The 23,321-nt window shown below is 49.0% G+C and overlaps 1 protein-coding gene across 1 annotated transcript in view; it reads left to right on the forward strand.

Moving 5' to 3' along the window:
* LOC128945623 (gamma-aminobutyric acid receptor subunit gamma-4) overlaps window positions 1-23,321 on the forward strand; it is a 41,986-nt gene that overhangs the window by 12,966 nt on the left and 5,699 nt on the right. Inside the window, exons 4-7 of the mRNA XM_054289381.1 lie at window positions 15,777-15,997; window positions 16,418-16,500; window positions 18,039-18,176; window positions 19,621-19,773. Coding sequence (XP_054145356.1) covers window positions 15,777-15,997; window positions 16,418-16,500; window positions 18,039-18,176; window positions 19,621-19,773 — 595 coding nt within the window. The remainder of the gene's footprint in view (window positions 1-15,776; window positions 15,998-16,417; window positions 16,501-18,038; window positions 18,177-19,620; window positions 19,774-23,321) is intronic.

The raw sequence follows: 23,321 nt of genomic DNA on the forward strand, positions 1-23,321 counted from the left end.
AGAGCATGGTCCAGACACTGTGGCATGCTCCTGGCAAGGGTGGATGGAGGCATTTCAGTCATCCTTAACCTGCCTCAGGTGTCTGGGATCAGAGGCACTGCACCAAGGGCTGGTTTGGGTGCTGAGGACTCTTCTGTTTGCCTTGTGTGAGGAGGAGATGCCCTTGTGTGCCAAATTCTGTAGCAAAACAGAATGACAGCCCTTCTGCTGGTGTTGTACACCACCTCAATCTCATTACTTAACGATAATAAAGATGGAAAGAGCAAAATTGGCCTCCATCATTCACCAGGGGCCAGGTTCTGCTGCCTCGGAAGTGCCTGTGATTTCCAGTGGGGGTTCTGAGCTCCTATCTCCATTGTTACAGCAAATTGTTTTCTTATCTCCGCCTGTGAGTGGGGGGCTGGAACCTGAAGAAGGTGATATGTCCAAATACAAGTGTTGGCTTTTCCCCTTGCCTCTTTATGAAGGAGAAGCTGCACACTCTTAAATTCATAATGCTCTGCTTGGCTACATTAGTTACACACTCACAAAATCGAGGGTGAAAAACATATTTTCCCACATCTGGAGCACTGCAGAAAGCATTTAATAGATTTGCACGTAGGGTGCATTCGTGGAGATGCTGCGAAAAAGGCGGAGGGGAGGGAAGAGGGAAAAGTTTATTCGTTATCAGCTGATGAATAATTAATTTACAAACATTGTCTTGTTAAATATAAATTAAATCCTCATTTGACACACTTCATCATTTAGAAGTATAAGCCCAGCATGAATGAAGAGAACCCCCCACTGACTCCTTTCATGTAAATCCCGAGGAGGCAGGCAGGGAGGCTTGTCTCTCAAAGTTAAAGCTGACAAGGGCTGGTGCTTAGCAAGGGGATGATGTGACAGAGAGAGCTTGGGGACCTGGGGCACTTCCAGAGAGAGCTTGGGGACCTGGGGCACTTCACCCTGGCTCGTGGGGAGATGGCTGAGCAGGCCAGGGAGGCAGTGGGTGTCTGCAGAGCCCTTCTCCAAGGACTGATGCTCCACTCAGAGCTGCGGGTGGCTGAGCTCCGGATCACAATCCGAGGCAGCAGCTGCTTGGGAAGGGCTGAGCTCCCCCAGAGACCCCCAAGAGGAGAGCAGGGCTCTACAGGAGCTAAGCCAGCCTTGCAGAGAGCCCTGGAGCAGCTGGAGCCCGGGGAAGCTGAGCCACATCCCAAAAAGTGCTCTGTTAAAGCAGCTCCTGTGACTGTCCCGCTGCAAGGTTTGGGTTAATTCCTTCCTTTCTCCCTAAAAGACAGGGAAACCAAGACCACTAATAATTGTATGGCTCTGAGGAACACTTAAGTCTTGATTATACTTAGCTTTGGCTGCTTTGGAATAAGTAGGAAGGAAATGAATTGAAAATGGCACGCTGTTTAAAATGCTCCACTGTGTTGCTCTGGAGCACAAGATAAGCCTATAGGTAAAGGAAATCTGCTACCTCCCCCCCTCCTTCCCTGATAATAATAGGTTCCAGCAGTTGCACAGCACTTCTCAACTGAAAGGACTTAAAAATCCTTCACAAATCATCTGTCTGGGAGGCAGTAGCCCAGCTGCACCCACTCTAGGGTGGATTGCAGTGCCTAAAGCACACTGCAGTGCTCTGCCGAGGGCTGGCCATCAGCACGAACCTGCTGGGGTTCTGCAGGACACACTCATGGGCTAGCCTGGGTTTTGGTCCCTGATAACGACGTGGATCACAGAAATTTAAAGTGTTGGGAGGTGGTGTTGTTCACTAACAGCCCCGGTGCTTTTTCTGGCTGTTGTTTTCAGTGCCTGAGTGATGGCTCGGAGCTGTGCCGCATTTATTGCGTCTTCAAATTCCTCGTGTGCTTGGAGAGGGCTCACATCTCCTGATTCCCTGATGCTCAGGAGCAGGCACTGTCCCTCATGCTGGTGTTCACAGGTACAGAAGGGCAGCAGCTCTCCGCATGAAAAGTTTGTCTTTCCCTACAAAACCCCCCTTAGGCCACTGAGAAATGACACCAACCACGTGTGACTTGTGTGGGACAAACCACGGGCTGCAGCTAAAGGTCTAATGAAATAAATAAGCTGCTCCCATCCTAAACATATCCCAAGAGCTTCCAGAATTGTCAAAGTTTGCTTCCAAAACGGAAAAGAGCTGATTTATTCACTATGAATAATTCAGCCAGCTCCTTTTATTATCCAGAACATACACTAATCCCCTCCAGATATTTTCTGTGTGACATCCATGTTGGTATTTTATTTACAGGCTGTGCAAAAAACTCAAGGAGTCTGTTATCAGTGAAAAGCTGGAGGTTTGCATCTGAAATTTGGAGCTAAATAAAACCTGAAAATCTGGACAGTGGCCTCCTGGGGCAGGGAAAGAGCTTTTCCTCTTTTCCTCGGAGACATTTCTGGAGAGCAAAGCCCTAAAGTTAATTAACATCTGTGCTCGCAGCCTGGTGCTAAATGGGGAATGTGGCTGTACTTAAAGGTTTCTTAAACTGCAGCATCAGTGCTGGCACACAGGTGCCTCCCGCAGCCACAGCCGGGCCAGCCTCTGGCCCTGGGGCAGCACGGGATAAATCAACATCCATAATGAAGTAATCGGCTCTTGTAAATTCCTTCACGGATCCCATTTCCGCCCTTCTGCTGGCAGCAATGACTCAATCCCTCATTCATTCCGTGCCAGCCTCTGGAGAAAACTCGCATTTCCTCAGCTGGGCTGGATGCAGAAGGGATTTGCTGGCCCTGAACCTTTGCAGGCAGCCTGGGAAGGATGCACCGGTGGCACCCAAGGAGCTGCTGTGCTCACTGTGCCTGACCCGGGATCATAATGGCTATGGGGTCAGAGAATTCCTGCAGGATTCAGCCCATATCCTCCCATTTCCCACACCAATCAGGATTTTCCACGCCTGGGTCTCCTCCTGGGTCAGGCGTCTCATCAGTGCCTCTAGAAATGTCAGCCCTCATTCTGGAGAAGCTGCAGACTGTGTAGGGGAAGATCACCAGATTAAATACCGGAAAGATGGTCTCTAACATTCAGGGGAACCTGAACATTCTCCAGTAGTCATGTAACAGATTCAGAGGCGAAGAAGGAAAGCAAAGGCTGAAAAGCCTCCTCACCCTCACCTTTCCTACAGTCTGGGGTCATAGTAGCTGCACCCAGTCCCCCTTTCCAGATGTTTCTGCCAGCAGTGGGGCTTCCTGCTTGGTAAAGGGCCACAGGGACGCTTTTCAGTGATCAGGGGAGTGTCCTTGCTGGGGTCTGACCCAGGCTGGAGGGATGTCCCTGCTGGCTCTCAGCTTGGCAGGCCATTAACAGAGGCCCTGCTGTGATGCAGGGGCTGCGTTGCTGCAGGGTGGGCACTCAGCTGTGCCCACTGCACTGGTGGGGATGCAAAGCACTGGTTCCACCTCAGCCACCCAAAGGAGCTGCCCTGCAGATCCCCAGGCTGTGCTCATGGACAGGGCAGGAGGCTGTGTGTGATCCAGCCACTGATCTGTGCTCTGACCCTCATTAAATTGATTCTTCCAAGTCAAAGGGAGAGCGCTGCTGTGTCAAATTTGACAGATATATGGACTGTGAGCTGTACCAATAGTTGTCACTCGCTGGGCTGAATGATTTTTAGGCAGAGTTGATTTATTTGAACTGAAGGCCTTAGAAATCTCTGGAGGAGAGGATGGGACATTTCAGGTGTGTGAGAATCAAGCCCCAGAGCTGGTCAGAGGCCAGGGTTTGAGGCCAAGGTTTCTGGTCTAGGACAAACAGCAGCATCATAGGAGAGATAGGCTCATTCTCCCCTCCCACTTGGGACAAATAGCCAGAATTCTTCAGCATTTCCAAGGAGAAATGGGTTCAGGGACAATCAAAACATTTACATTTGGTTTCATCAGATTGTTTTGATTTGCTCTTCATATGGTGATAAATTCTGTCCTGCATAAGTAAAGCAAGAAAATGAGTATTTGGAAATAAACGTCAAAGTGAAGTGCATCAACTAGATAAGGGTAAAAAGAAATATTTTGTTAGCTTGCTGAAGAAAAAGAAGTTTTTGAATGAAATTATAAGGTTGAGGTAATTCATTTTAGGGTTTGACAATTTTAATTTATTTTGAGCAAAACACCTTTTTTTTTTTTTCCAGTACAAATCAGTTCTATTTATTTCCATGCATTCCCAGATGAAGCCATCCTACCATTTCCCTTAAAAGGCTGTTGTGAAATCTGCCTGCTCTAAATGTGTCACAAAATGGAGACCATTTCTCAGAATTCCGTGGTTGTGGGTGACCATAATCAATATGCTTCAAGGACCTCTTCATGCCTCGCTGCTAAAAGCAGAATATTCTGATTATTGCATCCCATCTCCATGCACAGGAAGGGTTTAATTGCCCGTGGTACAGATTGGAAGTGAGAAGCCAGTGTGAGCCTTCCTGGGGCTTTGCTTCTCCTCACATCTTTTCAGATTGCCTTGGTGTCTCTGTGGCTCCATCTTGGTGAGATGCGGTCAGTGGGTGGGCAGGTGGACACTGCTGCCGTTTCACACCAGCACTGCCCCAGCAGCTCCCAGTTCCCAGCTTTGCACGGGATCCTGCTGGTTGTTTGGGGCACTGTGGGTGGGGAAATGAAGGGGCATGATGGCTGGAGACCCTGGCAAAAGCCTTGAGCGTCCATCTCCACTCCAGAGAACTCCGTGGTGAGGATTTGTGTGTTTGTTCCCTGAGCTGCAGTTGGAATTCGTGTGCTTGTTCCCTGACCAGGAATGGCTCCAGCCATCTGATCAGCTTTGTTCCACAGGGGAATTGCAGGTGGTGCTGGAGGCTCCCCCCTGAAGGCAGATGCCCGTGGGAGGTGTGAACCAAAACACTGGGGAGTGTGGGTGGGGGAACACCTTGTCTCCATGTGGCTGGGGAACAGGGGAGGTCACACTGGGGATTCTCCGAATGCTGGAAGCTTTGTTTCTGACAGTTCCCCTCAATCAGCTCCTCTCTCCCTCCACATTTGCCACCTGTGATGCCTCCCACAGCAGAGGGTGGCCTTTAGTCTGTCATTCTCCTCCACAGCCACCCAGAGCCACCTCAGCAGCGTGGTAAAGGCAAGGAGAGGAAGCAGAGCAGCAGGGTAGAGGAGTGGGGAAAGCTTCAGGGAGCTGGGTTGGTTGTTCAGCCATACCTTAGTATTTCTGCTCTCACAGCCATAGGGGTGAAGTTAAGATGATAAATGGGTGATCTTCGTTTGGTTCTTGAAAAGAAAAGCTGAAGGCAGAGAGACCTGTAACATTCAGGGTGAACCATTTCCTTCCATGACCTGGCATGTCCAGGGACTGCAGCCTCAGTCTCTCACATGACTCTGTTTCTTGTGAGAAGGCTCAATGGACCCTGGTTCCTCTCTCTGGATCAGCAAGATGAAAATACCTCAGAATTTCTGCTCTCACAAAAAGCCAAAGCCAAGTCCAGGTGCTGGAATTTGGTGAGGAGCATTAAAGATGTGCTGTCCAGCTCCTGGATTTTGTTTGGTTTCTTTCTGTGTATAATTCTTTCTGTGTATAATTTTGTTTGGTTTCTTTCTGTGTATAATTCTGGGATATACAAGATCTGCCAGAGTATTTCTTACACTGCTGTGTAGAAAACGGAGCCTTTATGTTTTTTCACCACTTCCCAAAGATGTTCTAAAGTCATCGAGGGGAGCTGGGGAAGGTCAAGTGGTTGAGTCTCAAAGGAGGCATCTACAGCAGGCAGAGACTGTACAAAGCAGTTGGGAGAAGGAAAAAAAAAAAAGGCTGGGAATATCAATCCCTCATTTCTGAGGAGAGTGGTTTGCACCCACCAGGTGCCATGGGAAGTGAGCAGCCCTCAGGAGCAGAGCTCAGCAGGCCCAGGGCTGGTGACCTGAGTGCCAGATGGCCTCCCCACTTGGCCTGGAGTGGGGATTTGTGCCTGGAGAGGGGAATCAGCTGCCCTGGTAACCCTTCTGCAACTGCACTCCTGCAGCTCTGCTCTCCCAGTGCCCAACAGGGGAGCACAGAGAAATTGTTCTCTTTTTTTGTAACCTGATTAGTTTCTCCCAGCTGCTTTCCACAGCCTGGTGCTCCCTTCAAATCTCATTAGGGCTGGGCTGTGATTGTGTGGTGGCTTGAAAAGAAGTGCAGAAGGAAAAACAAAATGAGGCAGAGAGAAGGAATATCAAGGAACTGGCAGGGCAGGAAGGGAGAGGTGGTAAGCACAGCAAGGGGGCATGAGAGACAACATGAAACAGATTTCCTTGAAAGAGTTGGTGAAGCAGAGCACTGTTCCCATCTCCTCCTTCACCTGGGGTGGGGAGAGAACGGGGTCAGCAGTGAGGATTGCTGCAGAGGGCACAAACTGCTCCTCTTTTGTGAAAACAGAACTTTTTCAGATGGTTTGAATGTCCTTTTTTTACTTTGATGGTGAGAATGAGACAGGGATTTATACAGGTGGTTTTTCTCCTGGCCAGTGCAGGCATTTCCGTAGCATGGGTGGCATCCGAGGGACTTGGGGTGCACTGACCTTTCTCAGGCCAGGCCTGGGCTCTGCTGGATCCTCCACCCTCTGAACGTGCTGCCAGCAGAGGTGGCTTGACAGAGCTCAGTGTGTTGGGGAAGATGAAGCAGGAAAGCCTTATAAATATGATTGCCTGGCAAAAGATTTTGAGAATATGGAAACTATAAGTGAGACTGAAATGAAAGCAAGCTTTGAGATCCCTCAGTTACTGAACAACTGGAAAACAATGGCATGGCCAGCTGAAGGCAATCCCCTTTTGATGGAACAACACCCGCTGCTTGCAGACAGGCCCAAGGGTCAGAGCAGACCCTGCCAGCTTGGCAGAAGGGGCCCAAAGAGGAGTTTTTAGGGTTTAAAATGTAACACAGCATGGTAATGTAATGATTCTTATTGACTGTATGGAAATGCTGTAGGATTTGTATCTTGTACTAGATTGGTTAGTGAGAATCAGAATATTCAACACAGAAGAAGATTTATTGTATTGTGATGAGAACTTCGCACTCTTACCTCTTGTCTCTTAGCTCTTGCCTTTTACGCTCTTACCCCTTTTACCCTTTCACTCTCTCACCCTCTCACCCTCTCTCCCCCTCTCTTCTCTCTTTGCTGCTCTGGGCTGTGGCTGGCAGCTCCCAGCAGGGCCCTGCACCCAGGCCCTTTGCAATAAATGCAATAAACCCCAAGTTCCAGCCCTGGCTGCAGAGATCTCTCATCTCCATCCGTCCTGACCGTGCTACCCCCATCAATCCCACATCAGTGTTTGTTGGGAGTGAGTGAGTGTTTCTCACAGAGCAGGGCTGCAGCAGCTGCTCCCCACTCCTGGGCAGTTCTGCACTGCCCATCCCAGAGTTTCATTTTAGTCACAGTGGGTGGCACGGGAATGGGAAATGCAATTAAGAAAATTCCAGCTTCTCATCTGAATCTTGTCAAGCTGTTCTGGGGGAGCAGTTCCAGGGAGTTAATTGTATGCAGTGAGAAGTTTTGTGTTCCAGCCCTTCCCAAGGAAATTTCCTTTTGCCTCCTCAAACACCCCATAAGCCAGAAGGACAGATGAACAACAGTACCTGCCCAAAGTGTAAAATATTCTCCTCCAATTATCCTATGTTATCTCTGCTGCTCTGCCCTCACATCTTCCATCCTCCCCTCTTCTCTTTCCCCACCTGTTTCCTCCTTTTGCACAAAGTTCCTTTAACATTGTAGGGAGTAGTTAAGCTTTTAGCAGTGAGGTGTGGCATGAAGACAAGACTTTGCACAAACCTGGCTTTGCCCAGGATTTTCCAGAGATTGTGGAAACTGGGCTGCATCTTTATCTGCATCAGAATTTCCACGTGACTTTGCACCCAGGGCAGGTCCTCTCCTGAGTGTGGAGGAAAAAAAATCAAGCTAAAAGGAGGTGGCTCCTTCCCTGAGGTGCTTTGCATAATATTTCAGTGTTCAGTACCTTCCCCTTTAATCATTTCTGCCCTACCTGCATAGAGCATCCCGTGTCCACACCTCTGCCTTTTCAGAAATAACCTCACCAGGGACAGTGCAGACAGACTTGTGCTTCTGCAGAGCAGAGCCTGGCTGATGTCATGTCTGGCCTCAAGGACTTTCCTCAGTCCTCTGGGTGATGGCTGCTAACAGATGCTAAAACACACACACGTGCAGGTCTTGTGTCCCTGGGGCTCACAGGCAGAGCCCATGGAAGGAGGAATGAGCACCCTGGGGCTGCCTGGGAGGAGATAACATCACTGCAGGGCAGGAGGGAACATCTCTGAAGAAAGGATTTGGGGTGGTTGGCTGTCAGGAGGGTAAAACCTGCCATTTAGATGTCCCCACCTGCACATCCACGGCAGCAGAAAGGAGCAGAGGTGCAGGGAGCAGGCAGATGGGGCTCTCAGGAGGCAGCACAGGTTTGAAAGCCCTGTCCAGTTCCCATCTGCCAGCGCCAGGGGTGAGCAAGCCGTGACTGGGGAAGTTTGCAATTGACAGAGCAGCATTTATAGCATGACTTGTTTGACAGCTCCTGGCACGAGCACAGGACATGGAGATGGTTTTTAATAGCACGTTTGTATTAAAAAAAGAACTCTGTTTCATCTGAGATTCCCTGGACAGAGGCAAAAGACATTCAGGCAAGGACAGCGCTGCCGGTGCTGCTGCAGAAGTGAAATAGATGGGAAGTTCAGTGTGTCACCTTGAAAGCACAAATCATCACAGCTCTGCTCCTGCTGTCCTTGAGAGCTCCCCCAGCCACTCCAGCACCATGTCCGGAAATCTCTCTGGGGTCTGATTTCAGGGGAAGAGGACCTTGGAGGTGGAATTAAACTTATATTCATATTATTCTGGTCATTGTGTTGCAGAGACAGATCTCACCCAGAGCAGGGCCATGGAGGTGGCCACAAGTGAGGTGTCCCACACTGCTAATGGCAGACCTGGGAGAAGCATGGCACTGCCCAGGCAGCCCCTGAAATGGTCAGTGTTGGGCACAGCACATGCTGTTGGTGCCTGTCCCCTCTGCTGGCTGCCCACACATGTCATGCCCAGCAGCACATCCCTGCCCACCAGCTGGGGGGACAAGAAGTGGTGTATTCAAATATCAAGATTATTCTAAAATACAGTGTCTTGGTTTGGAAAGACAGGAGTCTGCTAAGGAAGGCAGGAGCCTTCCCTGAAATGGAAAATGTAAACCCCCCCCACCCCTCCCAATTGCTATAAATTTTAAATTAAGGGGCTCTCAGGAAAAAATATGGGAGCAGGAAATAACAGTTATTTAATAGGGAAGAAAATAAAAAGATAAAATAAACAATGCAGTACACTAGAACAACACTGCCAGAGTCAGAACCCAACCTGACACCCTGTGGGTCAGGCTGTTGGCAGCAGTCCCATTGGAATTGTGGCTCAGCCCTCCTGCAGTGTCAGGGGTGGCTCTGCTGGAGCAGGGATCCTGTAGAGAAGGATGCATTCTTCCTCTGAAGATGCAGTGGAAGGAGAGGCAGCTGCTGTTCCTCTGGGGAATCCAGTGGAGAAGACGTGCTGGTGTCCCAGAATCTCCAGATTATATCCATGTAGGAATGCTTGGCTCCTCCCCCTGGGCTCACATCTCCCAATGGGATGCTGTAGTTCTTATCAGCCATGCAGTGACATTCAATGGCTGTTAGCAGCAATGTCCCCTCCCAAGGGAGGTGTGAATGTGGTCACTCAGAGAGAGAGATAAGGCAAACTGCCCACTTGACAAAGATAATCTGCCATACAGATGGTAATAGAATACCATCTGTACCAATCTTGCATTGCAATCTTCAACATACAGTTATCTTATTTAGGTTTTTTATTTAGTCTTGAAGGCATCTCCAGACTTTTTACTATTGTAGAATGTGTTCCCTGGGATGTCGAGACACATGTATGGTGCAACCCAGGATTTGTCTGAGATGTTTGCAGGCTGGAAAAGTGTTTGGGGTGTCCTGAAGAGGAAAATGCTCACTGGGCATGGCTGGACATGGTGAGCACAGAGTGTCCTACCAGCCCTTGAATAAAACCACCCCATTCCTGGGTGTCCTCCAAGAAAGAACTTCTGAGAATTCCCTGAATTGCAGCATCCCTGAGATGCCTGTGACATTTGCTTTGCTTGGCTGTGTGATTGGCAGCACGGCCACATCACACCCACGTCAGAGCACCTGAAATGCTGTCCCTGCTTTATTGGACTGCAGCAAGGGATTTGCTCGGAGGTGAAGAAGGAAGGGAGTTCTGTGAGTAAAAACAAATATCAGAACAATGAAAGCTAGAAAGTGACTGTCTAGGAGATTAATCTCTCAGCCCCACTGTTATTTAGGGTTTTTCACAGAGTATTCTGAGTTGGAAGAGACTAAACTATCTCTCCAGCAGAGGAAAATTGAGGAAGGTGTTTCCAGGTCTCTGAGCCCTCTGTTCAGAGCTTTTCTTGTTGCTGTTGAATACAAGTGAATTGCAAAAACCACATTTAAATACTTCATTTTATCCTAATTTAGGAGGCCATCTACTACATGTTCATCTCATGGCTTTGCTCCTCTCTTTGGCATTTAGCAGAAAGCTGAGTTCTTAATACAGAAAAAGTAGCTCATAAATGGAGCAGAGGAACCACAGGGTCCCAGCCCCTCTGGTTCCCACTAATTGCACTCCTGAGAGGGGTCAGCTGATCTGAACACACAAACTTGATAAAAGCCATTTGGAAAGGATGCTTTGGCAGAGCCCAGCTGTGTTTGTTTGGTGTGTGAGGTAACCTGAAAACGCACACTGTTCACTTCAAATCTTGTCCTGCAAACCCTGTGAGTTTAAGCTGTTGTTCTGAAACTCAGCAGCCCTAAATTCCATTTGCTCTGAGCCCAGGGGGGAACTTGGTCCAGAGCAGAGTTCCTACGGCCAGATCTACCTGGGAATGTGGGCTGATTTCCCATCTGTGAGGGCAGAGCGGCAGAGACAGCCCAAGGAGCTGAGATAACCCAAGGAACAAGCCTCAGGGTAGCACACAGGGCCAGCTCCCAGCTCCTCTGTGCTGGGGACAGGCTGATTTCTGAACAAGTCTCTTTTCTTTTGGATTGAAAATGTTTAGGGTTTTCTTAGAAATTACTTTTCACACAGCAAGGTCATAGCTTTTGAAAACTGAAAGGCTTTGAGAGCACAATAAAAATTATTTGTTATTATTTTTTTTCTTCCAATATGAAATACCCCCATCCTTTTATTTCTCTCAAATGTTCTCTTACCGAACACCATTCTTTCCATTGAATGTTTTCAGGTCATGCCATTCTCTGGAACTATGTTTCCACCAGCATCTGTGCTGCCCACATGAGGAAAACCAGGGCTGATGGGGGGGTGTGCAGCAATGCCAGGTGATGACAGTGCCCCAGGGCCAGCAAGGCTGGGCTGGAGCACACTGAGCCAGCAGAGGACACGCTGCAGGGCATCCCTTAGCACAGGATAAACTCATGTGACAGCATTTAGGGTAGGCAGCCCTCTGGGTTTGCCTCACGGGGAGTTGGGTTTATTATTCCATGACTGAAATTTGATGTAATATTACATGCGTGCCAACATGTGTGTGCTACCCCACGTGTGTGATCCAAATGGTGTGGCCAAACTGTTAAAGCAATTCCTCCTTCCTTCGTTAGCTCCTTCTGTTAAAGCCACTAAAAATGCCTGTGCCTTCATAGAGGAGCTAACAACCTCCATGTGCTGCACAGCAGATGGTGCAGTAATGGTGGGGGCGTATTTTACAATAACCCTTTTCCACATGGGGAAATCGAGGCATTGAGAAGTCTCTTTCTGATGGCTGAGTGTCAGGGGCAGAGAAAAACTACAGGGGTGCAGGAGATGGAGAAGCAGTGCCCTGAGTTTTAGGGGCTGAGCTCATCCTGCCACACTGCAGCTTCTCAGCTTTGATCAGTGGACTCTCCCAAGGTCAGGAAGAGTTTATTCTTAATATATTATTAAGAGCAATTTCCATAACACAACCTGGACTGCTTCACGTTGAGATCCCCCTCCAGCAGTCCCTAAAAGCTGTAGGAACCCCATGGTCAATCACCTCCTGTTTTAATCACCTTGGCAGATGCCAACAGCTAAGTGGGATCAAAATAACACCCAAAGAGGGGTCTGAGCACCATCCCACAGCTGATCAGTGCAGAACCCCAGCCATGCAAGGCTCCTCAGCATCACTGGGGTTCCTGGTGGGAATGGGTGCTGAATTCTTCAGGAGCTGTTGTGGTTTAGCCCCGGTGGGGACACACAGCTGCTCACTCACTCAGCAGCATGGGGGAGGAAGTCGGAAGGGTAAAAGTCCTCCCAAAGGCCACAGCACTTTTGTATAAATCTTGCCTCAGATAATTCTGTAAGAAAATACATTTGTAAATGCCAAAAACTCCCAATGGGCTCCCTACAGGGAGGCAAGGGAGCCAGCTCAGCTCCCAAGTTCTGCCTCGTGAGTAGCTGTGCTAATAATAGCCACTGAAATGAGATCAAACCACAGGACAGTGACAATAACAGCTCAGATGCTTCACAAGAGCTGAATGACTTGTGCACCACACCTTTTGCAAAGGCTGGCTATGAATGGCACAGGAGGAGCTCTTTAATGCTGATCCCTCCTGAAAATCTGGGCTTGGGAACAAATGCTAATCCCCTGGGATAGCTGACCCTCCACTCTTGCAGAGTGTTAGCATTGATTATCCCAGACTTGAATGCTGAACTTTAAGGCAGGACATAACTGAGCAGCCAGCCCAGAAGTGAGATGTCACCAGTGCCTCCAGTTGGGAGTTAAAACACTGGTAGTGACATCAAACATTAATTTATCTCTGCAGTTTTGGTTGCTTTCTCCTACACCAGAGATATTACTTAGGAGGAGCTATGTAAACTCACATGAACTCAAACAGGGCGTGCAGTGATGGGGGAGAATATGTCAAATATTGTGCTATTTTGGCCCCAACGCTGCGCCAATGCTGCTTTTATTTCACATTTTTACATGTCTCCATCACCACATACCCTATACCTGAGCAGTACCCAGTGTGATGCTGTGGCCACATTTCTCTTCACAGAGAAAAGCAAGGCACAACTTCCCAAGGATTTTCTAGGAATCACAGCGAGGAACCTCAAAGAAAGAAAAAAACAATTCTTATCTCAGTTGCTGCTCCTGTATTTGTGCCAAAGTAGAATGCAATATGGAGATTGTTTACCAAGAATGATGGTGTTATGTTTCCTTGGCCTGTCAGGGCCAGGTGTGTGTGCGCACTGTGGGTCAGCAGACAGTGACAGAATTCTGGGCAGTTCAGTGCAGTTGGGTGCTTGTGCAGATTCAGTGTAATATAGTATGGAATAATACAGTATAATAAAGTAATTAATTAGCCTTCTGATATCAGTGGAGTCAGATGCATCATTCTCCCCTCACTGGGGTTGCCCTGCATTTCCTATAAGATCCAGCATATCCAGGTGCTGGCATGGGCATTTCCTATAAGATCCAGCAGACTCAGGTGCTGGCATGGGCATTTCCTATAAGATCCAGCATATCCAGGTGCTGGGATGGGCATTTCCTATAAGATCCAGCATATCCAGGTGCTAGGATGGGCATTTCCTATAAGATCCAGCACATCCAGGTGCTGGGATGGGCATTTCCTATAAGATCCAGCACATCCAGGTGCTGGGATGGGCATTTCCTATAAGATCCAGCATATCCAGGTGCTGGGATGGGCATTTCCTATAAGATCCAGCACATCCAGGTGCTGGGATGGGCATTTCCTATAAGATCCAGCATATCCAGGTGCTGGGATGGGCATTTCCTATAAGATCCAGCACATTCAGGTGCTGGGATGGGCTGTCCCATCCCCTGGCTCTGGGCTGTGGCCCTGCCTGTGCACTTCCCTCTGAGAGCTGCTATCCTTAACTCTGTGCTTGCTTTGAGTGAACTGTGGAGGAAAGGCCACCCCTCTGAACGTGCTGCACCTGTCCCCATTCTCTCCCCTTGGACATCCTTTTGGACCCTGTCCCTGTCCCCTTTGCTCATCCCCTCATCAGGGTGAAGCATCAGCCTGGAGAGCGACTCGGGGATGGCAAAATCTCTTCCCTCACCATGTCATTCCTGTGCTGGGGACATGCTGGGGACTCGTCACTCCTCTCTGCTGGCTGCCAGGGGAGGAGGATGGAGCTGTCCCCCGCAGGACACGCTGTCCCAGGCAGTGCTGCAGCCATTCCAGCAGCACGGCTGGAGGAGCCGCCTCTGAACCGGCAGCCAGGGGAGGATGTGCTGCAGTCATAAAAATTCCACCGAGAGAAATCAATAGAGGGAGGAGGAGAGTGAGAGGGAGGGATGGCAAAGTCAGACTTTCTTCATCTCTGCACACAAAAGACAGGGAGGCACTGGGGGTCGTGCGGGTTCAGCAGCAGTGACAGGGACCAAAAGTCACCCCAGGAGCAGGTGACTGACTGAGCATGCACTGGTGGGACTGGATCTGGGTCTGCTTCAGACAGCTGCTGAGTGCCAGACTTGTTCCTGCATGGCATTAATTAGCACCTTCTCAGGCAGGCTGAAAAGGAGTTTAAGGAGCAAACTGAGCTGCAGCAGTGAGCAGCAGTGTGGTGGGCTAATGGTGTGGGCTACTGCCAGTCCAACCCAGGCAGGAGCTGCCTCTCAGATCTGCCAGTTATCCAAAGCTAGGACACACTCTCTTACCAAAACTGGAGGTCCTTATTATAGTGGAAAATCTCTTTTCTGTCAGTGAAAGACTCAGGATTTTTAACTGGTTTCACTCAGAGCTTGGACCATGCAGCCCCAGCTTTCTTTTCTAATCTCCAGCAAGGGGTATCCACCCAAGGACCCAGAGTGCTCTGAGTTTTCAGATAAACCATTTTCAGTCCTGTAGCAAGGGGTGGATTACCACTAGATTTATTTACATTTTTTTTAAATTTTTACATTTTTATAAACTTTTTTTTAGCACAGCACCACCATTGTTCTCTGTACAAATGAGGTGTGTGGAACAGGGCTGGGCTGTACCCCAGTAAATAACAGAAAGAGCTGTCTGCTTGCCTTCCCTGCTAAGCTGGGGAGCATCTTTCCCTGCCTGTGATTGAAAAGGGGAGCTGAACTTAAGGCTGAATTCAGCCAATGTGCACACTGCCCCTTTATGCCTGTGCTTAAAATGAGTATTGAGCTGTCTGCCAAGAGGAAGCCCAAGGGGTTGTTTGTATGGTCCTGGTTTTCCAGGAGAGGGCCAGGCTCAGCCCAGCAGTGAGCACAGAGTCTTTGGCTCTTCCTAAGTCATGGTATAGAGTGCTGTGAGGGCTAATGAATTACTTTGTTATACTTTATTATCCTATACATCTAAAAGTGCATCTGCCAAGCACTCAACCCTGCACACACTGCACTGAGTCTGGTGACTGTCCCCCAACAGTCCTGACACACACACACACACACACCTGGCCCTGACAGGCCAAGGAAACAAAACACCATCACTCTGGGTAAACAATCTCCACGTTGCATTCTGCTTTGGCACAAACACAGGCACAGCAAATGATAAGAATTGTGTTTACTTCCTCTGAGGTTCAGAGAATGTGAATCCCAGAAATATTCTTGGGAAGAATTGTGCCTTGCTTTTCTCTGTGAAGGGAAATGTGGGGCTACACCATGGATGTCCTGGCTGTGAGCTGCTGGTGAGCCTGGAAAGGTGTCAGAGACCACCAGCACCTGCTCCCAGACTGAGAACATCAATGTTCTGCCTGCAGAGCAGAGGAGCAGGCTCTGCTTGGCCTGAATCCCTCTCAGAACATCCCAATTTCCCCTGTCCTCCCCAGGAATACACCATTGACATCTTCTTTGCCCAGACGTGGTACGACCGGCGCCTGCGGTTCAACAGCACGCTCAAGGCTCTGACCCTGAACACCAACATGGTGAGCCGCATCTGGATCCCTGACACCTTCTTCAGGAACTCCAAACGGGCTGATTCCCACTGGATAACCACTCCCAATCAGCTCCTCCGCATCTGGAATGATGGAAAAGTGCTCTACACTCTCAGGTACATCCAGCTGGCTCTGGTCTGATGACAAAGAGATGGTCAAGTGGTTCCCTAAACTAAAATCCTTCAAAATGTTGGCTTGGTCAGTCCAGCTGTTTTATTCTGTTAATAAACAGAATAAATGTTTGATAGATAAATAAAAAGATAATTTGGCTCTTTGTTCCCATAACTTCTCACTTTCATAAACGGATCTGAAAAGTTGACTAAACAGAAGGGTTTTTTGAAGGTGAAATTTACATGTTTTTCCTCACCTTGAAAATATCCAAACATGTATTTTTGGTTTGGAATGTTCCTGCAAACAGGCTGATTTTCAGCAAATTAGTTCTCAAGGAAGTGAGAATGCCTCTGTCATATTTAGGTGCTGGAACCAAACCATCTTCACCAGCTCAAAATCTCTTTCTCTCTCTCCCCCTGTCTCAGGCTGACAATCGAGGCTGAATGTCTGCTCCAGCTGCAGAATTTCCCAATGGACACTCACTCCTGCCCTTTGGTTTTTTCCAGTTGTGAGTATACATGTTTCAAAGATAGCTTTAGAAGGCGAGCAGAGAAATCTCAGTGGAGGTTTCTTTTCTGGGGAAGCCACCCTCCCTTTTAGCTACATTTTTTCACCTAATTTCTATGGCACCCTTCTTGAGCCATTACCCTTCATGGCCTGAAGCATCCTTCTACTCCTGAGCTGGCAGAGATCAGCAGGGACAGATTCACAACATTTCTGAATTTCTCCTTAATTTGGGTGGATGGTTGGAGGAGATTATTTCACTGACCTTCTGGTCACTCCAGACAGAACATGGATGTATTCTGGTGGACAAATGGCACCTGTCCTGCCTTGCATCTTCTCCCACTCTCTGAGTGAGGTCTGGAAACGTTCTGCTCCAAAGGAGGGTTACTCAGACCTCTCCTCTCAGTCACTACTCATCCAGACTCTTCAGCAGGGAAGGCTTCTGATGTTAATTTTGCAGGGAGCCTTTCTGCACCAAGAGATCCCTGTCCTCGTGCGTGGGTGGGAAATGTGATTTAATCATCTGAGCTCGGGTTCTCCTGCTTCCCCTGCCACTGAAGAGATGCAGCTCAGAGCTCTGAGGTGCTTCAGAAGGAGGCAGCATGCTGAGGAGATCTCATCCCTTCATCTCCCACCACCCCTCATCTTTGCTAATTAGTGCTGCATGCCGTACATGCTTGATAATTAGAAACACACTGTTAGTTAGCTGCCAGGCTCTTACTCCATCCCCCTCCAAGGGACTTTCTCCCAGGTCCCAGCTTCACTGCAGGCTTGTTTCTTTATCAAGAAAGCCAGAGGCAGGAGAAGCTGTGGTGCAGCCTGCAGGGCCAGGTTTTCTTCTCCGTGGAGAGTGCATCCCTTCTTTTCCATAGATCAGCTCCCAGGGAGCACACAGAGCAGCCAGAGCCATGCTGGCAGCTTTGCATTCCTGGTGTACTCATGGCTGGGATGGCACTCATGAGGTGCCAGCTGCCCCAGGGAGATCAAACCCTGAAAGATTTCAAGCTGGTGGTGTCACAGAATTGCAGAAGAGTCAGGGCTGGAAGGGGCCTTTGGAGATCTTCTGGAACAGCCTCACTGGCAGGCAGCATCACCTGGAGCAGGTTACACAGGAATGCAGCCAGGTGGGGATTGAATCCCGAGTTTTGACTCCAGAATCATGGGAGGGAGACTCCACAACCTCCCTGAGCACACTGTTCCATTGCTCTGCCACCCTCAACCGAGTTCTTCCTCAAACCAGCAGGGTCCTCTTGGACCAACCCACATCCAGTGCAGTCCTTAGAAAGGCTGTGTTTCTGGCAGTGCCCTGTTTCTGGCAGTGCCTTCCCCATCCCCGGGATCTGAAGCAGCCCACGAGGGGAGGTTCAGTCCCTACTCCCATTCCATGTGGGAATGCCTCAGGGAATCTAAACAAAAGGCACCAGAAACACCCGCTGAAGGGTGTTTGCAGAGCAGCTCTGGTGAGATGCCCGTGTTTCTGCATTCAGGGTGGTACCCAGGGTGGGGATGGGTGGCATTGTGTTGTCTGATGGCTTTTCCCAGATGGATACCCTCGGGAGGAGATCGTCTATCGCTGGAGACGCTACTCCATCGAGGTGTCCGACCAGCGCACATGGAGGCTCTACCAGTTCGACTTCACGGGGCTGAGGAACACCTCAGAAGTCCTCAGGACTGGGGCAGGTGAGCCAAGGGGAGGCAGCCCATGGAGCACCACTGTGCTGGGCTTTGGTGGGAGGCAAAGCAGTGGGGAAGGGAAGTTACAACAGCATGGTCAGAGAAAAAAGAGAAAAATTAAAAGATGAAGCTTGGCTTGAGGGAGCGGAAGTGATAGGGATGAAGGGTGCAAGGAGAAACCAGAACCACTGCAATCTGTGAACTGTGGGGTGACAATGCTGGTGTGAATGAAGCTATCCCTAACTGAAGGGTCAGGAGGGAGAGGAGAGGGAACTTAAATGCCCTCTTGTTGCAGAGTGTGCATGCTGTGTAATCTCTGGGTGATGCTTACGATTGGAACAGGGCTGGAGAAATCAGAACTTGCAGGCCTCAATCTATCCTTCTGTGAACTCGTGTCAGGCTGATGAACACCTGAACTGTGCTTTAAGAGACAGGGACAAGGCTGCATGTGTGAAGAAAATAAATAATGTCTATCTAAATAATGGAAGCCCTTCAGCTCTTCCTCCTCCTCCTCCTCATAATAGCTCACATCCCCTTTCCTTCCCACAGCCAACTGAGGAAAGCCTCTGGATTGCTGAAGGTGGGCTGAGCTCATACTTTGCAGCCCTCTGAAGCAGCCAGGAGCTTCTCCCACTCTGCAGGAAGCTGCTGCTCTCAACAGTGGCAGCCAGGGTAGAAAGGCAGCACAGACTGGGACAAGAAGTGAAAGTGTCTTGAATGCACCAGTGGCCCTCTGATGTTTGTAATTCTCTTTTTTTTTTTTTGGTAATTGCTTGCAAGCTCCATCTTAACCCCAGAGCTGTCAGGTGGCTTTTTTCCAATACTCACTGTGAGAAAAAAGGAAGAGCCACCACTGTAAGTTGCCAAATGAGCAATTAGGATGTGCAGCACCACATGCCTTTTCCAGAGGCAGGAGCAGACTCTCAGTGGAAGTGATTGAAGGACACCTCCTTTGTCACAGCTCAGGTAGATCGTTAGCAAGCCAGGCCATGCAGCCTGCTACAGCCAAAGAGCTTCTATAGAAAAGAAACCCTTGCAGCAATCAGCTGAAGATAAATGCTCTCTGCAGCTCCTTCCCTGAAATTTTTACAGACTGTGTGCTTTTCACTGTCCTTAGCCAGGCCAGTATGAATGCAGCCTGGTGGCCATATGGACAGCCAGGCAAACAGCCAGTTGGGCAACCACAAAGTCAGCTCCTAAATTAGTCACAAAGGCAGCTACAGAGCCAGCCATGTAGCCACAGAATCCACTGCCAACAAAACCAGAGAGTCACCAAACCTGCCCAGCCAGCCACGTGAAGTTAACAGTCTGGGCAGCTACAAAACCAGATGGACAGGCATTTAAAGCAACAAAAAAGCCTCATCAGAAACTCCAAATTCTGAAACTTTGCTGATTTTTCTGCTCTAGGAAGCCTCGTGTTGTGATGCCAATGTCTGTTGCTTTTTCCTAGGGGAGTACATGGTGATGACAGTTTCTTTTGACCTAAGCAGACGTATGGGTTACTTTGCCATTCAGACCTACATTCCCTGCATCCTGACTGTTGTTCTTTCCTGGGTTTCCTTCTGGATCAAGAGAGACTCTACGCCAGCCAGGACATCTCTGGGTAAGAGACAGGATGATGCATGTCTGATGCTTGTCAAACCCTGCCAGGGAAGCAGACTGACAGTGTTGGACTACAAAACCTCCCGAAGCACTTTGCCATTTTCTGGCATTTTTTGAGCTTACCAGAGAATATTCCACTCCTTCAGCTTCCTGTGTGTAACATTCCACAGCTCAACCAAATCTCCAGCTGTGCTGGTTTGGGCTGCTGGATTATCTCAGGAGAGCACCTCACTCTTCTCTTGTGGCTTCATCTGAAACCCAAGCACAGCCTTTTCTGTGGGAGATCTAGGACTTTTGAACAATTGATTAATATTATTAAGTAGGAGCTGTTTATTGTTTACATTATACATATATTTTTAGATTTTATAAACTACTAAGCACACACTTTTTGATTGTTGCTTTTGTTCTTGTTCACTCATTTTCTGTTTGTATTTCCTGGAGTATATGATTGGCTACAGTCTAGGTGTTTTATTTTGCAGTCTTCTGTTATCTAGTTCTTGTGGTCTTGGTATTTGGTTTCTCAACCTCTTCTTTCTTAATTTAGCAAAGTTTTTGTTCTAATAGTCTTGACGAATTCTTGAGATTTTGATAACAGAAGTAGGTTAACTGGTGCCTAACCCTTGCAAATACATTGCAACACTTTTCCAAGCTGACAACGGGAAATTCTCATGCACCAAAAGGGGGAGAAAGGGGCTGAGCTGTGGCATTGCAGTGCTGCCCAAGCGCTCCTGTCACATGCACATTTTCCACAATTCCTCACAACTTCTCAAGGCTTCTGTGCAGGGCCGCTGACAGGAAGGTTGTAGGGTTAATGGGCAAAGTTGCTTGGCTGCATCCACAGGGCCCCAGGCTCTGGCAGGAGCTGGGAGCCCTGTAGGTAAAACCTTTTTCTGTCAGTCACCCCACAGGACCCAGGGAGTGACAGCAGCTCTGCCTATTGTTGAGATTTTCTCAGCAAACTGCAGTGTCTCCTTGAGGCAGGAGAAACATTTCTGTTGATTGAATGCTGCTCTGATGGGTGCTGGGGACATCTTTGCAGTGTTCAGTAGGTTTTGGCTGCATCTGCATTTTGCAGCAAGCCGTGATTCCCAGTGCTGTCCTTCCTATCAGCCCTGCTGACTTTGCCTTTAATTGGAGGCAGCATTCCCAGCCCTGCCTGCAGGTCCCTGTGGGGATGGAGGGGAGAGGAGGGGCCATCAGCTATTCAGAGCCCATCCGTGATGGCCATGTCTCCCCACCTCCCTCTCAAAATTAATTACTTTGGTGCTCCTGGAAGGAGGAGGAGGAGGAGGGTGTCATTCCCAATGAAGGTGAGGGTGTGCTGTAGTCTGTGGCTGGTAAAGGAGTGAACAGCAAGAGGAAAATGTGCACGGCTCTAGTGACTGTCTCAAAAACAAAGGCAGGTTTCCCCAGGAGAGGGGCCCCTCTCTATGGGAAGGGACTGCAGCCCATGAAGAATAATGTATTCTCTCCACAGCCCCTCTTGTGCTTTACACAAATCATCCCCAGCACATTTTGAGCCTGCCAGCCTACATCAGGGAGATGTGAACTGGACCAGTTCCACTGGCACTGCAAAAACGTGGGAAGTCACATCACATCTGCTAATGCAAGTACAGCAGGAAAACATGAAAATCTTTTGCCATGCTCACCCTCAGTGTCAGGATCTTTAGCTGGTCACAGTGACCCCGAGAAGAGTTGGAAAGTCTCTTTTCCCAGTCCAGTGCTTGAAGAAGGAGTCAGGGCTCTTCATTTCTTGGTCTCAAGGTTGTTCATTGTGCCTTATCTATAAAATATTTTCTCCTGCCCTGTTAAGATCTGTCCAGCAGGACAGTTCCAGGCACTCTGCCTGCCCCCAGGGCAGTGTTATGTCTTTATACTAAAAACTACCTGTACAATGTTTACAATTACCTTCCAATACCCATCACCTATGTTAGACGGTGAGCTTCTACTCTAAACCAATCTAAAAGTGCCAACATCACAGCAGAAGATGGAGGCCAAGAAGAAGAAGGAGAAAGGCTGGACACACCCAGTTCCCTCCATCTTGCCTCCTGAACCCCCATACCAAAAACGCCAAAATCTACTTTTCCACCCCGTGATAACTTCACTGTCATTCTACCTAAACTGTTGTGGCTTGCTGATCTTCACATAAGGTTGGTCATTTGCTCCACAGGTCATAATCAAACCCACAGGCATCTTGGGCTCTGTGCCAGGGTCTCTGAGCCCCCTGGAGGGGTCTTGGCTGTCCTGGACAGCCAGAGGGATGTGCTGGGTCCTGACAGCTCAGGGCCACTGAGGGGACCTCAGGAAGGTGGCAGGTGGATTTAGGTGGATGCTAGAGAAGGAACAACAGGTGGACTTCCTTATTCTTCCCCACATCCTGAAAATCAGTGGATGAGATCACAGGACCAGCTCCTGTAGCTGATCCTTTGTTGGCTCCTGACACTTCATCTCTGGAAGCAGAAACGTGAGCGCTGCTGCTCCTGCAAAAACGATTCCAAGCTCCACTCATGTCAAAAGAAATTCCTTATCACCTCCTACACACTTGCCCTCTGCATCAAGGGACAGATAGATTGTGAAGGGCTGTCTCTGAAGAATAGCCAGGAGCAGATTGGAAATTTATGAAATCAGACCAAGGCAATAAAGGGAACCTTGTGGTTGGTATCTACTACAGGGCAGCCTGATGAGCAGGGAGCAGAACAGCACTGGCAGAATTTTCAGGACATTTTCCAAAGAGCACAAGGGCTCTCAATCCCCAGGTGTAAGAAACCAGGAAAGGAAGGCAAGAGACCAGCATGGATGTGCCAGGAGCTTCTGGTCAGACTAAAGGCTGAGAAGGAAATGCACAGGCAGTGGAAGCAGGGCCAGGTATCCTGGCAGGAGTACAGGGACACTGCCAGTTGTATAGGGATGGGGTTAGGGATGCAGGGAATACTAACACAGGCTTCTCCAGGTTTGTCAGCCAGAAAAGGAAGGGCAAAGCAAGTTGGATACAGCTGGCAAACTGGTAAAAATGGATGAGGAGGAGGCTGGGGTACTTTTTTGCCTCAGTCTCCACTGGCAGCCTCTCTCCCCACATGCCACAGTGGGTGGACTGCAAGACAGGGACTGGAGCAGCAAAACCCTCTCACTGCAAGATCAGCTTTGAGACACCTGAAGAACCTGAACATCCATAAGTCTGTGGGACCTGACAAGATACATCCCAGTTCATGGCTGATGTGGTTTCCAAGCCACTCTCTGGGATACTTGAAAAGTCATGGTTGTAACCAGAAAAGGGGAAATGTTGCACCCGTTTCTTCAAATGGTAGAAAGGAGGGCCTCAGGAACTACAGACCCTCTGTGCCTGGGGTAAGATTGTGGATCCTTCTAGAAGCTGTGCTGAGGCACATGGAGGACAGGAGGTGAGGGCAAGCCCTGCCTGACCTACCCAGCCTCATGCAGAGTCTGATTTTCCTGCTCATTTACCAGTCCACACTGATGGTCTGTGTGATACTGTGTGACAGTGTTCACAGGGGTTTTCAGATGAGGGAAGAGACGAGGATGTGACTCCAT

The sequence above is a fragment of the Melozone crissalis genome, unplaced genomic scaffold (genome assembly GCF_028551555.1).
Source record: "Melozone crissalis strain CALT ecotype California unplaced genomic scaffold, PUWL_Pcris_2 ptg000068l_1, whole genome shotgun sequence".
Classification (NCBI taxonomy): domain Eukaryota; kingdom Metazoa; phylum Chordata; class Aves; order Passeriformes; family Passerellidae; genus Melozone; species Melozone crissalis.